The sequence below is a fragment of the Lepidochelys olivacea genome (genome assembly GCF_965140295.1).
Source record: "Lepidochelys olivacea isolate rLepOli2 genome assembly, chromosome: 16".
NCBI lineage: Eukaryota > Metazoa > Chordata > Testudines > Cheloniidae > Lepidochelys > Lepidochelys olivacea.
In genome coordinates, this window is record NC_140426.1 from 19520592 (window position 1) to 19538830 (window position 18239).

General features: G+C 44.5%; 1 protein-coding gene across 2 annotated transcripts in view; it reads right to left on the reverse strand.

Moving 5' to 3' along the window:
• VAV2 (vav guanine nucleotide exchange factor 2) overlaps positions 1 to 18239 on the reverse strand; it is a 325980-nt gene that overhangs the window by 117150 nt on the left and 190591 nt on the right. For both annotated transcript variants that reach the window (XM_084649861.1, XM_084649862.1), the window contains exon 3: positions 9705 to 9763. In XM_084649861.1, the coding sequence (XP_084505987.1) occupies positions 9705 to 9763 (59 nt within the window). The remainder of the gene's footprint in view (positions 1 to 9704; positions 9764 to 18239) is intronic.

An 18239-nucleotide genomic window follows, 5' to 3' on the forward strand; every position in this document is an offset into this window, starting at 1 on the left:
AGCAGGAGGGGCAGTTTGTTTTGAAGGTAGTGCTGGGCAGAGGGATGCAAAATCTTGTCAGTCGGACTTTGGTTTTGCTGACAAAGGTGGGTTGCAGGAGAGTCCCATTTGAGCTAAATCGCCAGCATTCAGAGGGTTCAGGGACATGACCTGAGAACTGGGGCATGTCCATTTTGACAGTGTTCCTTTAAACAGAGAGGGCAACATCCTACTCTCTTCTCAGCGGCCACAGAGGGCCCCAAATGCAATGAAACTGGTGCAGTTCTGCAGTTTCAGACTAATGCCAGGGTTCTACACCACCTCGTCACTGCATGCCCTAGCTTCCTCCACACTGGTTTTTGGCTGTGGTTGGGGCCAGGGCACAGGCGAAGGAGTTCAGAAGCAGGGACTGTGGATCTGTTGCCATATGGTCCCCGTTCCTCCCTTTATGGACGCATAGCAGCAAAGGGGGGGCCTTAGAAATGGAGGGGGACTCCATCTCCCCTAGCCTTCCATGCATCACAACCCAGCTACTCTGGGTTGGGACAGGGGAAGCATGTTGCACTGTGCAGTCACAGCCTCAGGGGTTTAAGCCTGACTAAGAGGTGCCTGTTTCGTCCTATTGTCTGCCCTCTATTGTCAGATCTCTCCTGCCAGAGAGGTTTTCATGGCAGCATGTGGTGCTGGGCTAGGAGGCAAGAACAAAGAGCAGATGATTGAAAGGCTGAACACTGCACCCCTTTGCAAGCAAGGTGACGCATTGTTAAGCAATGAAAGTCAGGAGAACAAGTCAAGGACTGGAGAGGAACGCTGCAATTTTTCATGGCACCGGGCTCAATGACAAATGCTGCTACATACAGCAAGCCCCGGCAGTTGTACAAGAGAAAAGCAACACACTCTTTAGGACTTGCTCCTGAAGCAACATTCACCTGGTACGAGCTAGCTGACATTAGCATGTGGATGGCTCAATAGGCTTCTGTACCCCGTGGCCCGTTCCTTTGTGGTATTCACAGCTGGAATAAGTCCGTGTGAACATGAGCGCCGCAGGGGTTCAATCAAGGAAGAGATGCACTGATTTTGAATGTTACTTGCCTTTATTTGTACCAGGAGCCTCCCACCTCCTGCAAGTGCTGGAACAAAAGCGGAAGTCAGAGCACACCCCTCTGTTTGAGAGCCAGAGGATGGGCTTTTCTAAAGCGCCTAAATGAGCTGAGAGCGCAAGGCCAAGGTAAAGGAGCTCAGGCTCCTATGTCACTTAGATGCTTCGGCAAGTATCACCCTGAGCCTTTTTCACCATGGGGCCCGATCCCATGCCCACTGGAGTCATCAACGGGAGTCTTTCCATTGACTTTACTAGGCCCTGGAGAAATAATAATTCACGGTGATGTAGTGCCTCCCAGGTGAGACCTGAATGCACTTTACAGACATCACAGACGGACGCCTCTCCTTCCCACACGCGACTCGCATTCTGCAGGTGGGGAAGCTGAGGCCCAGTGGCGTTCAAGCTGGCATCATCACAGGTAGGTGCCTGAACTACATCCACACTTAGACACTTCAATAAATGGCCTGTGGTTAATGCCCAAAAGCTCCCATGAAAGTTTGTGGCACTGCCAGGAACAGAACCCAGCTGGCCTATTCTCCCAGGCCTACTCTAAACCCTGCAGCCTCTCCATTTCCCTCACCCACCGACGCGCTCACTCGCCATTTGCTGGCATGCAAAGCAGGACATCCCGGCTGATGATCTACAGTGACTTCTCCAGGCCCTGTAATCAGCAGCACCTCATCCCCTGAGATCAAGTGCATCCCCTCAGCAACAAGTGTCACGTGTCCTTGGGCAACATGCTCCCAGCCAAGGGCTTGTCTTCACTGCTAAGAAGGATGCCGTTTTTTTAACCTCGGGGCAACTAGCATTTGTGAGCTCTCCCAAGGCAAAAACACAGGGAAAACAAGGCACTTTGGTTAACCTCCTGAGACAAACCCCAGGCTGGGGGTTAGCGTACTTTGCTTTGTGATAAAACTAACATGCCTTATTTCCTGGTTTTGCCTCGGGATCTCTCTCACACACACACACCATGACCCTGAGGCAAAAAACGCCAGCTCTTTAGCAGTGAAAAAAAGCCTCAAGAAAGGTCAGAATCCGGACCTAGTTCCCCAAAGCAAGTACAGACAAACACTCATTCTCTGTCCCTCCACCAAAGCAGGGTCAGTGCACAGCCATGACTTGGCCAAGAGGCTGAGTACCTCCCTATGCAAGCAGGTCTGACCAAAATAAGATTCCCCCCTCCCCCGTTTGCTAATAGTGGGATTTTAAAAAAAAATCCATTCTATTAGCTGCGGTGTCATTGCACAGTCACTCCAGGGGTTTCAGTTCACATATAAGGGATTTACTTTCAAGAATGGCTCTTTGAACCCGCTAACTCCTTTATATTTTCAAATAGCTGCACTGCGCGCACACATTAAAAATGGATGAGGTAGCATGAACCGTTATTTCTAAACCTCCTGCTCCGCTTGCAGAACTCAGTTTCCAAGGGAAATATACATTTCAAACAGATAAAAGGACATGCTTTCCAACCCACCCCAAGCAGACCACATTCAGCCGGTGGAACTCACTGCCACAAGATATTATTGAAGCCAAGAGCCTAACATTATTGAAAAGTGACTTTGGACATTTAAATTTTCCCATAACAACTTCCCTTTTAAAATAAAAACAAAATCATTCTTCTAGTTTTGGACTGTTTTTCTTTTTGCACTGCAGCTGTCAATCGCCTAGCATCAACTAGCTGATGAGAGATTAATTCTTCATTTCTTTTCGTTTGACCATTTCTACTAGGAAGCCCTGGGAGGATCCTTTGGTCATGGATATCCAACAGTTTATAATATTTGGTTATGTATTGCTTCCAATAATCTCTAATGGCTGGACATGTCTACCACATACGCTTAAAATCTCCTCTTTCACCACAATGTCGCCAACATTTATCCCCATTCAGTCTCTCTCTCTATTATTTAACCTGACTGGTGAATAATCAAGAACATGGCTGCAACACACGATACTTTCTCAAAGCCTCAAAATGTATCCAATAACGTCTCAAGTATCAGAGCGGTAGCCGAGTTAGTCTGTATCCACAAAAACAACGAGGAGATCAGTGGCACCTTAAAGACCACCAGACTCCCCAATAATGTCTGGTGTCCTCCTTGTGTCAGAGGAGCATGCAGCCTGCTTGAAAGATGTTTTCACACTGTAGATGCAATTAAACAGCAACCACATGCATGTGGCTGGGAATAAACCCAGCTGCTGTCTCCCGAACCAGCGCGTTCATTTCTGAGAGACTGGCGGGGATCGCACACAATGCAAGAACGTTTCCTGCAAGTGCTATTCATAATAGGCAAACAAGAGCCGGGATGTAATTACAAGTGCCGTGTCGCTGTATATAATCCATATACCCCTCGTGTTTGCCTTCTGAGGATACTAATCACACCGTATCTCCAGTATGATAAACTAAGGCACAAAGTGAGCAAGCCACAATAGCCACACTGGATGATTCTACAGGGATATTTGGCAACCTGGCACCACCTAGACTAGTTCTAATTTGCTGCACTCCCCCAGCTTGGATGTGCAAGATGGATTCCAGCATTTTAATGAAAGAAAAAAATGCCCTCATGGACTAAAGGACCAATTCTGTGCTCATTGAAATTAATAGGAGATCTGCCATGGACTTCAAGGAACAAAGCTCAGCACGCAAGTAGACCTTTGAAAGCCCAAGGCTTGAGTGAACTGCCTTAGGGCGGCTTAGTCAGTTGCAGAGTGCATGGAACATGGATGGTTGAGGCACAGGACTGGACTCAGGAGAACGGAAATCAGTTCTCAGCTCTGCCATGGACTCCCTGGGGCAAATCACAATCTCTCTGCCCCGATTTAGCAAGGTACTTAAGCACATGCCTAACTTTAAGTACTTTAAAGCTAATGGGACTACCCACAAGCCTAAAGATAGGCAACTGCTTGTTGAATTGGGGTGTCCCCATCTGTAAATGGGGACAATAATACTGTTTTAATCTCACGCTTCTTTAGTTAGACTGTGAAGTCTTTGGGACAGGAACTGTCTTCCATTGTATGTTTGTACAGCACCTAGCACAATGGAGACATGACTTCAAGTTGGAGCTGTGTACGGGCTATTCTTCAGTGCAACAGAACAACAATGAATCATTACCATTATCTGTAAGCTAAAATGTCCAGATAAAATCAGTGCCCTATGTCTCAATGGGCTTTAATTTATGGCTAGGAGATTGTCTGAAATCAATTAAATGATCTCCCTTGCCAAGGACAATGTGGATTGAGATTCTCTAGGTGGGGAACCCAGAAGACCACATGTAATTCTTATTACCAGTGATCACAGTAGGTATTAGAGCATTTGTCGCTGATCGCATCTGTGCTCCGTAACTAGCACTATTCACATGAATTTGGTGATCCGTCCCCATTTTTTTCTTTTACTGCAATTATCAATGCTGTGTAAATCATGCAGCATAGAGTTTCAAGGGAAAAGGTTTTTTCTTTGAGTCTCATTGGCTTTGGTATATTGCGCAGCCCACTGATTATTGTAATCATGGTAGCTGTGTTAATTACACAAAACTTCCCTAAGAACAGTCTCTGTATTGTAAAGCACTGGGGTTTTGAAAGTGTCTTCACCAGAGTAATTCAGCCCCACACTGAGAGTGGGGGATTTTTGCTATGTACGTGCTGTTTATAGTTCTGTTTTTTTAAACGTATATACCTCATTAATCCAGTTATTGGAAATTTACATTAGCACAGGATCTGCAAATAGCCAGCCTCCCGAAGGGCTCTCAAACTCATCCATTTGAGAACAATACTCTCCTTGTGACAGCTGCCCTCTTTAAAAGGGAAGGAGATAGCAATCTGAGGGCAAGGCACAGAAGAGCCTGTTAAATCTCAGGGAAGTGACCAAATTTGGTATGGATTGGGACTGCCCGATTCCCTACTCTGTCCTCTAACTACCGAGAAGACTATGGTCCATTCCTTCAATGACAGCTCTTCCGCCGATGCGCCATTTTCCCCCCACCTGCTTCAAGTCTGATGTCAGCGGTGGGATTAACAAAGCAACCGGGGAAAAGAAAAGTAGTCAGCTGACCAGACCTGTGATTGACTGAGGAGGGCAGGTGTATTGATACTACGTGACAGCCGCGCCAGAGATTCCAGGAAATCCACTTGTGATTTCACTACAGCTATTGATTTTACATAGAAGGTACTAAGATACTATGGTGATGGGTGGCAGTATGAAACAGAGAGAAAGGAGTTAAACAGAGATTCCCTCTCTCTAGGGATGAAAAATTACACCAGAACCACCTCCTTCTCTGTATCCCCAACCGTGTATCCACTTTGCACTGTGAAAAAACACTACACTTGGCTATTACAGTGAGGTGTGCTACAGGAAAAAATATTATTCAATTTCTGTAGCGCCTAGAAGCCCTCACTGAGCTCAGAAACCAGTTATGCTAGGTTCTGCATATACGCATAACACTCTAAGAGACTAGACAAAGGAAGGATCATCATCCCCATTGGACAGACGGGAAAATGAGACACAGAGAAATTAAGTGATGTGACCAGAGTCAGCCAGGGAATCTGGGGCAGAGCCAGGAATTGAACCCAGGTCCGTTTAGTGTCTTAACCACATCATCATCCTCTTCCTTTTAAGACCTTGGATCAGAGATACAGGCAGAAAAAGTCTCTTCTTAACGTAATAATAAAGCTCCCTTAGCAGCAAGACTCTCATTATGCATGGAAGAGTATTCAAAACTTCAAGGGACATGGTCACTGTGGTGTGTAATGGTTTGAAACCACCTGGCTTTTGTGGATTGAGTGGCCCTGCAGCAACCCAGAGCACAACAAATAGTGGGTGGTGGGTCCTGTAATTGTGTGTGTGGTGGTGTGGGGGGAGGCTTGTTTAATTAGTGGGGAGATGAAGGTGGGAGGGATAACAGCTTATGTTGAACAAACAACCTTGTGCGACAGATAAACCCATTTTTATCTTAGCAATCAATAGAGGCAGAGCACTAGCCAGGAGGTAAGTCAATGCAACATGCACTAAGGGCTACATGGCACTCCAAACAAATTCAAAAACCTGCCACTGAAATAACAACACAGCACAAGAAGTAAACATACAGCGCCGTCTGTAGCTACAGCTGCCACAGATTAAGTCCAACTGCAGTGGTATACTGCAAACAAAACATTTCATTAAGGATAGGCTTTTGCTATTTATAGCTTGTTCTTTGGAGGAAACACTCTGTCATCACTGCAGAGCTATTCTGATAGCCACCTGAATTACTCTGTGAGGCAGGGTTTCTCTGGCAAGGTCCACGCATCTAGAAAGTCTTTATTAGGTAGAAAGATTCCTTCTGTTACTGAGTAACATATGAGTTTTATTTTATCTTTTTGTCCTTTGTGGGAGATTGCATGATCATGGGACATATTCAAGAAAAACAATAGGCTTGGGGAGCTGGGTTTTTTTTTTAAATATGGATTTTCCTGTGTGATCCCGAAGTCTAAAGCTAAAAAATGCATTGGGGAGAAAATACCTTCATTTAACAGTGCTGAAGACTATATACAATGTGTGAACAAGGGGACTATATTTGTTCGGTTTTCTAAGTGCTTAGGGTTTGATCCAAAGCCAAAAGTCAATGGGAGTTTTTCCATTGATTTCAACAGGCTTTGGATCAGACCTTTAGAGTACACCTACACTTCAATAAAACACCTGCAGCTGGCCTGGGTCAGGTGACTAGGGCTGCGTGGACATAAAACTGCAGTGTAGACATTAGGGCTAGAGCCCGGGCTCTGGGATCTTAAGACATCCATAAAAAACAGCCTCCCTAAGCCAGGGAAGGGATTGCTGTTATCGGTAGAGACCTGCATAAAGAGGAGCAGGGATCGGGTTCCGAGATGGCAGATGTCTGCAGTCATTTCAGAGAGCAAAGGCTGCTGCTAGTTTTCATATAAAGTTCATCGGCGCTTGGCTTCCATAGCCAAGGCTTTTTAAGATGATGGTGCAAGAAGTGACCTACTTTAAAAAAAAAAAATGCAGGAATGGACAAAAGGCATGTATTTGCTTATTGCTGGGGTAGGTGATGGTGAGAAGAGGAAGAACTTTGATGGGCTTTTTTTTTTAGGGTGAAGAAAGCAATCAGCACTATGCATTCTTGTATGGGCAGCTGACGAACGGGGGAAAGTGGGGTTAACGTATAGGAAAAACTTGGAGTCAGAAAGAAAGACAGAAAGAGTGTCATCAACACTCTTTGCTTCTGTAATTACTAGGCAAAAGACTTCCACATAAGAGAATTTAATGGGAATTTTAAAAGCCTGTAATAAAATAAATGTGAAAATTTAATAGCTATACTGTAGGGGGGGAAATATCACACCAATGGACTGCAAGCCATCATGCCTCTTGCATCCCTGCTGTCTACTGGACTTGAGGCTCCAACCAGCCCCCATGAAACTTAATGGGAGTCTCCCAATTGACTTCAATGGAAGTATGTGATTCAGGCCTTGCGGAACGTTATTTATCTACAGCAGGCTTAGCAGTATGGCCAGCTTGCTCTTCCTATAAAGTAATAATACACCTTTCATACCTGGATGCGTGATTAGAAAAGAGTGAATGACCTGCAAGATGGTGTAAGCAACACGCCAAGCCAGGGCCTACGTTTTTAAGATTACCTTTTGCAATGTCAGTGTAATTTATACATGTGGATTTCCCTCCCCCAGCTCCCACAATGCTTTGATGCACTTTTCCCCTTAAAATAATAATCACTATAGTCTTCTCCAGGACTCAAGACTACTCTGAATAAACAAACAGTGCCTAACTCAGATGGTGCTTTTGATCCTCAAAGCACTTTACAAACATTCACTCACTACAGTGCCCATTGTACCTTGTGGAATCTGTCAGTTTCACTGTTTAGGGCTCATCTTACACACAAAACTTGTATCCCTTTAACCATATCAGTATAGTTCCAGTGGTACAAACCCCATAGTGTGGATACAGTTATACCAAAATAAAGGCACTTTATGTCTATTCTTGTATGGGAAGGGGAATCAGCTGACTGCCGCTATGACTGTCTCCACACTTGGGGTTGCACTAGTAGAAACATGTCAGTAAAAACAACAAAAATCATCCTTCTAACCAACAGTTGGACTGATACAAAATCTGCGTGTAGACTGGAGTGAAGCGACTGGCCAAAGGCCATAGAGAAAGGATCAGAGCTGGGAAGTGAGCTTGGGAGTTCTAGACCATGACTCACTCAACAGCAGCATCCTGTATGTGCGAACTGGAGCACCGTTTTTGCCCAGCAGCTAGCCTTCCATGGGCAGATGTGCAAAAGGGAAGGCATTCTCCCCAAACAAGCCTGCACTATGAATCTACTGCAGCCCAATGGTGAAAGTCACAACCCCTAATGCAGCCCCTTTCAGAGTCAGCGGCCTGAAGATCTGGGTAGCCAGGGATCCTTCGGCACTTCCCTCTCTGACACAGGAGGTGTTTTGCCACTTTCATGGAGCCTTGCTGTGGTGCTCAGTGGTTGCTTGGTGCTTTTCAGGAGCTCAGCTTCATTTTGTTTCCCGTTCCAACTGGCTGTGCCTAACTAGAGCTACACAGCACCTAGCCCGGAAGCTGAGCCCTTAACAGCAATCCCCCCAGTACTACAGTTGTCAGGGGCAGGCTGAGGGGGCAGCCAGAATTCTGCTCTCCCAAGGTTAGGGGAATCAGACCATCACGGGGAAGGGGAGCAGTGTGTCAGCAAACATCAGTGTCAAACTTCCCACACTGATCATAAAGAACGAGTTGGACTTTTTAAACAACGAAAACAGCTTTTCCCTGGTCTTTCAGTCACAGCCAGGACACTGACCCAATGAAATCAGGCTCCACATTCTCCCTGCAGGTTGTGGACTACCAAAATCTCCAAGAGGCTCCCTCTAGCCCACATAATCCCCTTCATTTCAGTGACTGGAGCCTGATTTGTTAGGGTTTTCCTGGCCAGCTATTTAACCATCATTAGCATTTCAAAGACAGCAGCCAGCCTTTGAAGTGAGTGGTAGGAAAGGGGGACAGTGCTTTGTTTCAGGCCCAGGATGGCTGTAGATCCAACAAGACAGAAGGGTGTTTATTCCCAGGAAGAGGAACTAGGCTTGTGTGGCCAAGATCCCAGTTTTCCTGCATGGAACAACCCAGGATTCTACCAGATGCCACAAGAGAGTTTGCATTAAAAAAAACAAACACTCTGTGTGGGTTATTTTGGGAACGTACAGAACAGAGGTGCAGTCACCATAAAACCTAAGGACAGTTGGGGGGAAATGCAGGAGTGTGGCAGATTTATTGAGAGAGGGGACATACACAGGACTGTAAAAAGTTTAGGAGGAGGAAACATCTCCCTCTCACTTCTATCTGTGCCCACCCTGCAGTGACTGTGCCCCATTGCACACATGCACACTACCTACACGCTCTTTGCTCTGTCTGTGCTGCTAGGGAAGGGTATAAACTGTAGTCAGCAGTGCACTTTAATAAGCACCATGTACTGATCTCAAAGGCAGCCTGTTAGCTGTCTAACTTTTAACATGCACACTGCCAATTTATTATCTTTATAGATTCCAATGCGATTAAACACAAGGAGAGTCCGCTGGGGGTGGAGGGGAAGCCAATTTTATCTAAAGCATCATGTTAAAAGAATCTTACCTAATTCCTTTGGTTTGAACGATACTGTGGTGGGAAAGTCTGGATACAGCTGATATAACCTGGAAAGGAGAAAAAAAAAGAAACCCTGGTGTGATTACAATAGAAAAGGGAAGCTATAGCTGAAGCTAATGGAGAGAAAGATACTTGGGGATCAATTTTCAGACCTGCTGCTACCATTGACTACTACTGAAATGTGAGTGCACAGCCCCGCTGACAAATAGGCCCTTATCTGTTATGTGGTAGTTCCTAGCAGCCCCGGTCATTGATCAGGACCCATTGTGTTAGGTGCTGTACAAACATTGAACAGAAAGATGGTCCCTGCCCCACTAAACTTTATTAAAGCTGAGATCACAACCCTATCAAGAGGCAAAGTAAAATTAGAGTTCTTTCTTCATTCCCATGGCTTCCGAACATTCCAACAAACCAGAAGACAACACACAAGGGCTTATGACAGCGCATAGGGATCATCGTGTTCACATGACATTCTATCAATGCTAACACAACTTTTGTTTTTGCTGCTGAATGGAAACAAACAAAAATTCTAACCTTCTAATATAAAGGAACCAAATAGGTAACAATGTAATACAAGGAAATTCCACCTTGGAGCTCATGCACAATAATTCTAGACCTGCTCTAATGGTTTTATGCAATAATCAGTACCTCTTGAAGAATTCTAGCCTGGTATTCTTTTATTGGATGATTTATGATCTTTTTGCACATGAAATAAAAAGATTGAGCCTAATTTCACTGCTAGTGTAAAGTGGACTCAACTCCTATCATTTCAATGTAGTTGTGTCCACTTATACCAGGGTGAACTTGGATCATTGTCTTGTTTTCATAATAGATCTAACCCAAAATCTGATAAGTGGCATACAGAAAAAATATATCATTAATATGTATGCTGTGAAAAATTCATCCTGTTTTTCTACCAGGTGTAGCTCTGATAACTCTTGTAAATTGACAAAATATGCTGCAATTTTGACCTCTAATGAGAAAAACTGAACCCACTTTTCATTTAAAAAAAATAGAACCTGCAACCATCATTTTGCAGCCCCTGGAAAGAAAAAAAAATTAAACCCTATTTTATATTTCCTTGCAATATTTTCTTTCCTGGATCTCCTCTTTTCCAGCTGCTTGGCATCACAAAATCCTCTTTAGCTAGTGAACTTCCAAGGAAGTGGTTAGTACCTGGGCGTGGCAGTAAGGACTCCTGGGTTCTATTCCGGGAACCACCACAGAATATCTGAGCTTCACTAAGTGCTAGCTTGCCTGGGATTCAATTTCCCCATCTGTAAAACAGGGATACAAGTTCTTACCTACCTCACAGAGCTGTTAGGAAGTGTTTATAAAATTGCTTTGAGATCCTCACATGCAGGATGACATGTAAATGCAAAGCTTTACTAGAACTATCAGGTGACATCATGAACTGGTAACTCAGTATTAGGACCAGATTTTCTGAAGATCTCAGCATCCAGCAGCCTCCATTGTGATGCCCTCTGTGCTGAACTTTCTTTCAAATCTGGCCACTCTATTGCCGGGCAGGAAAACATAGGCTCTGCTCTTGGATTCTTGCTGCCCAAGCTAGCAGGGGACAGGAAGGCCTCAGGTCATGCTCATGACCAGTGGTGCTGGAACAATTTGTATAGTGGGAGTGCTGAAGGCAGAAACCATGTACTTCGGTTGTTATTATTACTTCAAGCCAGGAGGTGCACCAGCACCCCCAGCAGCCCTAGATCCAGCACTTATGCTCACTACCAGTTCCTCTGGTGGATCATGATTCAAAACCTGTCAAAACTAGAGTCCTTTTCAGTCCTCCCTGGCCAGAAGGCTGGTGACGGTAAGATGCAGAGTGGGGGATTAGGATGGTGACATTTATAAAGCATACAAGACAGGTATATCCCCAGGGCTGTAGCCAGCACACTGAGGATCTCTCAGGAAAGAGAGAGAGATCAGCCGAGACTCTGCCAATGAGACACTTAACAAGAAAGCAAGACAAAACCTTTTGACCTCTCAATATGGCCAAATCTCTCTAGATTTCAGGCACAGCTGTATTCAACAACATTTAGTAGTATCTGTTGTGCTCGAAATGGCTTTTGTCTTTCTTAGCACCCGTTTTTGGTCAGAGAACTTTCATTGTTTTTTGTTTCCCCTTTTGGATTCGTTGGCTGCTTGGGTTGTTTTTTCTCTCCCCCTAAATTGAACTTTCCTGTGTTTCACTTTTTTGAAAATTACCTATATTCAACTTTAAAATCTGCTATCTACACTAAACTGAAAATGCAGGTGTAGTTAAAGAAAGAGAAAGCAGGTCGGTGGCTGGGGGATTTTACAAAATAGGATCTGAATTGTTGGGTGGGGGGGGAGGGATTAAAAAAAAAGAAAGGATTTCAATTGGAGGAATTTTCGATTGCATTTTTTTTTCCTTTTTCATTTCAACATTTCCTGCAGTGTTGAAAACCCAACCCCAAAGCACTGGACTACTGCAGAAACAGCAGAAAGTGAAACTGACGATAGATAAGGTGAAACAATCCTGTGTAATGACAGGTTTCAGAGTAGCAGCCGTGTTAGTCTGTATTCGCAAAAAGAAAAGGTGTACTTGTGGCACCTTAGAGACTAACCAATTTATGTTGCTCTGGCGGATAGGTGTGGAGAGGAAGCAAACACCGAAAAAGAGAGGGATGCACATGGCTATGAAGAGTTTTCCATTTCAGCACTCTAAGGCTTGTCTACACTGTCAAGTTTTGTTGCCAAAAACTGCCTTTTGGTGACAAAACAGCAAGAACATACATACTACAATGGGACTTTTGTCACCAAAAACGCACAGTTTTGGCAACAAAAAGCTTCCACCCCTACGAGAGACTTTTGTCTTTCCCCGTCCCTTTATTGTCGACAAACAGCCAATGTAGACACTGCTGATTGTTTTGTCGACAGAACTGGCTTCCGCCAGTATCCCACAATGCCTGCCCTGATGGCTCTGCTCAGTGTTTTGATCTCTGCTGCCCTGCAGGCATGCGCCCCTCCCCTTTCAAAGCTCCGGGAGGTATCTGTGTGCTGCTCCCTTTGGGGAACAAACAAAGAGCAAATCATTGGAATGCTCCTGTTCTGCCCAGCACTAGGAACAGAGCAGCAGGCAGGCGGCTGCTGCAGCCAGAGTGGAACAGACCGCTGGGCTGCTTTGCCATTCCTCAGCACGGAGAGCTCCCAGAGCTACTCATGATGCCGCTCTCAGCAGCTGAGGGAGCTGCGGGAGAACTTGGAGAGACTCCCAAGATGCGCAGCGATCATCTCTTCCTTCCCACAACACTGTACCATGGGATACATATCCACGGTGCACTGCTCACCCTGTCGATGATGGTGTCCCCAATGTGGACGTGATCTGTTGACAGAGGAAGCAAGCGTGAATACCCTTCGGCGATTTTTATTTTGCCAACTTCCGGGTGTCGACGTAAGTTTTGTCAACAAAACTTGGTAGTGTAGACAAGCCCTAGGGTGCTGTTAAGGACATAGGTAAAGGGCTGATTGTCTTGTCCTTGGCCTTCAAGGCCCTACATGAATCTCGCCTTGCTTTTATATTTGACAGAGAGCCAAAGTCTGTGCTAGTGTACATGGGTGTGACTCCACTGACTGCAAAGGGAGTTATGCTCATGTATACCAATGGAGAATTTACCCCAGTCTTACAACTTTGACCCACCCCACCCATGCACACTCCCCACCCCTTTGATTCCCCCCAAAGTGTTCCCATTAATGCTCTTGCTGTCCCCCTACTCAAGAAATGACTTCCGTTCTACCCTGCGGATCCACTTTTAAATTAATCAAAGTATGCACAAGCCATAAATGCATAACAACGGCTCGGATATTATTCTGACTCAACCCCCTCTCCTTCTAGTGTGCGATAGCTCCAGTCGCTGAGTTGCATCTAAAATTAAAATCCTTGCAAACACACGAGGGACGTTAACCAGGCCTGATTGATCTCAGTGGGACTAGTCACACACATAAGAGTCTGTAAGCTCTCCTGGGCACATCCATCTATCTGGACGGTAGGACGTCTAGCATACTTCAGTAAAAATAAGTAGTATACTCTTATATGTTTAAACAGCTTGTTATCAGGACAGCATCCCTTTAACAAAGGGAAAGCCCATAGGATTTGACGTAGCAAAGTAAAAAGCAAACATTCTAGTTGTATATAGCATGTTGAACGTCTCTTCTAGCCAAGTGCCAAAGCTGTGTGTCTTGTGGTGTATTTTCCCCTTGAACGTAGTCTGCGGTATTGTCTAATTTTTGCACACAATTGTTTAGATCTCTATAAAATCCATTTGAAAGCACAAAATCACTCAGTAAAATTAGTATTGCCATGTGGTCTCAAAATGCTTTGGTGCCAAGTATCAGAGGGGTAGCCGTGTTAGTCTGTATCCTCGAAAACAACAAGGAGTCTGGTGGCACCTTAAAGACTAATCGATTTATTTGGCATAAGCTTTCGTGGGTAAAAAAACCTACTTCTTCAGATGCATGGAGTGAAAATTACAGTTGCAGGCATAAATATACTGACACATGAAGAGAAGTGGAGAACTAGTGTCAACAAGGCCAATTCAATCAGGGTGGATGTGGTCCACTCCCAATAATTTATGAGGAGGTGACACCCACATCCAGCCTGACTGAACTGGCCTTGTTACCACTGGTTCTCCACTTAGAATCATAGAATATCAGAGTTGGAAGGGACCTCTGGAGGTCATCTAGTCCAACCCCCTGCCCAGAGCAGGACCAATCCCCAACTAAATCATCCCAGCCAGGGCTTTGTCAAGCCTGACCTTAAAAACTTCATAGAATCATAGAATATCAGGGTTGGAAGGGACCCCAGAAGGTCATCTAGTCCAACCCCCTGCTCAAAGCAGGACCAATTCCCAGTTAAATCATCCCAGCCAGGGCTTTGTCAAGCCTGACCTTAAAAACCTCTAAGGAAGGAGATTCTACCACCTCCCTAGGTAACGCATTCCAGTGTTTCACCACCCTCTTAGTGAAAAAGTTTTTCCTAATATCCAATCTAAACCTCCCCCACTGCAACTTGAGACCATTACTCCTTGTCCTGTCATCTGCTATCACTGAGAACAGTATAGATCCATCCTCTTTGGATCCACCTTTCAGGTAGTTAAAAGCAGCTATCAAATCCCCCCTCATTCTTCTCTTCCATAGACTAAACAATCCCAGTTCCCTCAGCCTCTCCTCATAAGTCATGTGTTCCAGACCCCTAATAATTTTTGTTGCCCTTCGCTGGACTCTCTCCAATTTATCCACATCCTTCTTATAGTGTGGGGCCCAAAACTGGACACAGTACTCCAGATGAGGCCTCACCAATGTCGAATAGAGGGGAACGATCACGTCCCTCGATCTGCTGGCAATGCCCCTACTTATACACCCCAAAATGCCATTGGCCTTCTTGGCAACAAGGGCACACTGTTGACTCATATCCAGCTTCTCGTCCTCTGTCACCCCTAGGTCCTTCTCTGCAGAACTGCTGCCTAGCCATTTGGTCCCTAGTCTGTAGCTGTGCATTGGATTCTTCCGTCCTAAGTGTAGGACTCTGCACTTGTCCTTGTTGAAGCTCATCAGATTTCTTTTGGCCCAATCCTCCAATTTGTCTAGGTCCCTCTGTATGCTATCCCTACCCTCCAGCATATCTACCACTCCTCCCAGTTTAATGTCATCTGCAAACTTGCTGAGGGTGCAATCCACAACATCCTCCAGATCATTAATGAAGATATTGAACAAAACCGGCCCAAGGACCGACCCTTGGGGCACTCCGCTAGATACCGGCTGCCAACTAGACATGGAGCCATTGATCACTACCCGTTGAGCCCGACAATCTAGCCAACTTTCTACCCACCTTGTAGTGCATCCATCCAGCCCATACTTCTTTAACTTGCTGACAAGAATACTGTGACTTTAACTTGCTGACAAGTTACTTGTAAGGTAACTCCCTTCTCTTCATGTGTCAGTATATTTATGCCTGCATCTGTAATTTTCACTCCATGCATCTGAAGAAGTAGGGTTTTTTACCCACGAAAGCTTATGCCCAAATAAATCAGTTAGTCTTTAAAATGCTATGGGTGATTCAGCCTGGCCGCAATTCAGGAAAGCATCCCTATTTTGGTATGGCCAAAGCAGGCCAAAGCATACCAAAGCCTTTACAATTCTCGAGATTCACGATTTTTAAAAATAATAGATTGTGGGTTCTTTTCATTTACTTTCACGTTTTTGAGCCTTCAGTGTTCACATCTTCAAGGTTTTCTTTGCAACCATGAGATCTAAATCATATATTTTTTTAAATTGAAGAGGAGATTCTCATGTAATAATATAACTCCAGGAGTTTGGACTTTGGTGTTTTTCTTAAATATCATGAAACCCACTATAAAATCAAAGAGTTGGCAATGCTGCTATTCAGCGCAGCACTTAGCAACTCGCTAGAGTCAATGCATGCATATACTTAAGCAAGTTATTTAAGCTAAACACCTTTTCAAGCACTTTGCTGAATCTGGGCCTACGTACGTGTTATTGAATACCAGCTACAGGTATTGCAAAGTTTAAAAACAAAGTGTTTAACTACTAAAATTTACTAAATACCATCATGAGTATTGTCATAACAATACAGCTAAGGGTATCCTAGAATTCCTCCCTACCTGTAAGGGGTTAAGAAGCTCAAATAACCTGGTTGGCACCTGACCAAAAGGACCAATGGGGACAGAAGATACTTTCAAATCTGGGGTGGGAGGAGTGGGGGGAAGGAGAAAGGCTTTGTTTGGTGTGTTCTCTTGGGAAGCAGAGAAGTATCAGGTCAGAAAACTCCTTCTCTGATAAACTATCCTAAAAGTCTCTCATATTACAAAAATTGAAAGTAAAAGCCAGGCAAGGCGTGTTAGATTATCTTTTGTTCTGCTTGTGAATTTTTCCTTTGCTGGAGAGAGGTTTATTCCTGTTTTTTGTAACTTTGAAACTAAGCCTAGAGGAAGTTCTGTTGTGTTTTTAAATCTTTTGTTACCCTGTAAAGTTATTTTCCATCCTGATTTTACAGAGGTGATTTTTACCTTTTTTAAAAATAAAATCCTTCTTTTAAGAACCTGACCGATTTCTCTATTGTCCTAAGACCCAGGGGTTTGGGTCTGTGATCACTTTGTAACCAATTGGTTAGGATATTATTCTCAAGCCTCCCCAGGAAAGGGGGTGTAAGGGCTTGGGGGGATATTTTGGGGGAACAGGAACTCCAAGTGGTCCTTTCCCTGATTCTTTGTTAAATCACTTGCTGGCAGCGTACCCTCCAAGGGCAAAGAATTTGTGCCTTGGGGAAGTTTTAACCTAAGCTGGTAGAAATAAGCTTAGGGGGTCTTTCATGCGGGTCCCCACATCTGTACCCTAGAGTTCAGAGTAGGGAAGGGAACCCTGACAAGTATTCAACCCCATTTAGCAGAAGTTACTTCATTAACTTCAGCCCCCTCTCCAAGGCTTGCTGCAATGGAGGCTATAGCAGAAGACATCTCTCTCTCTCTCTCTCTCTCTCTCACTCACACACACACATATATCAAAGGTGCAAACATTCTGTCCAAAGAGGAGACTTCTCAATCAGCCCAGTAGACATTTTCAAGACTCACTCGACATTGCAAACCTCACCCTTGAGCACTTGTCCCCACAGTTGTTCTGCCACTTGAATATAACTGTCATTTATGATTTGTAAAGAGGTCAGGGAAAAGAACATATTATTAAGAAGAGACCGAGACTTAAATGGAGTTAAATTTACCAAACGAGCAGAAAAAAAATCATCTGACCTACAAAAGCCCAGGCTGGAGGCATTCCATCTGCTTCTGCTACATTTCTTTCCCGTTTTCGAGCTGACATGAAGAGGAAAAGCTACTTTTCATTGCCTCCCTCCTGCTTGCCCCCACATGCAGCCAACCCCAGAAGACAGACTTCTTGCTCAATCAATCATGGAGAAAATGGAGCTTAGGGGGCTCTCTTTAGGCTAACTTCACATTCTAGGCAGTGAGTCTGCAATGAACTCCATGCAGACCGGCGCCTGCCTCTGTGAGATCAGAAGGGCCCCGACGTGGGCACCAGTAGCTCATTGTGGGATCAGGGTCTTACAGTGCAATCTTGTTTATTTTTGCTTTCTGCATGTTCCAGATCCCTCAGGTCATCCAGGCAAAGATACAAGCCTGATTCTCAGTTAATCTTGTGGGACATGGGCCATCTTAATGTCTCCTGCATTCTAGGGCTATGGAGTCTCCTGCAAGTTAGACCAGTCTTGGAGTTGGGCAGAAAGGAGCTATGATGTTACACCCCATATTCTTCATAGAAATATTGTTATGATATGAATATGACATAACCAAAATATACTTTATGCAAGATGGCTCATGTAAGGTATCATTGGAAAGGTTATAATTTACTGAATGCGATTATCGAATTTGTATTCATGTATCATTTCTGTAGGAAATTAGGAAGTTAGGAATATTGACAACGTATCTGTATTTCAAATGTGCTACTTTGGATAACACC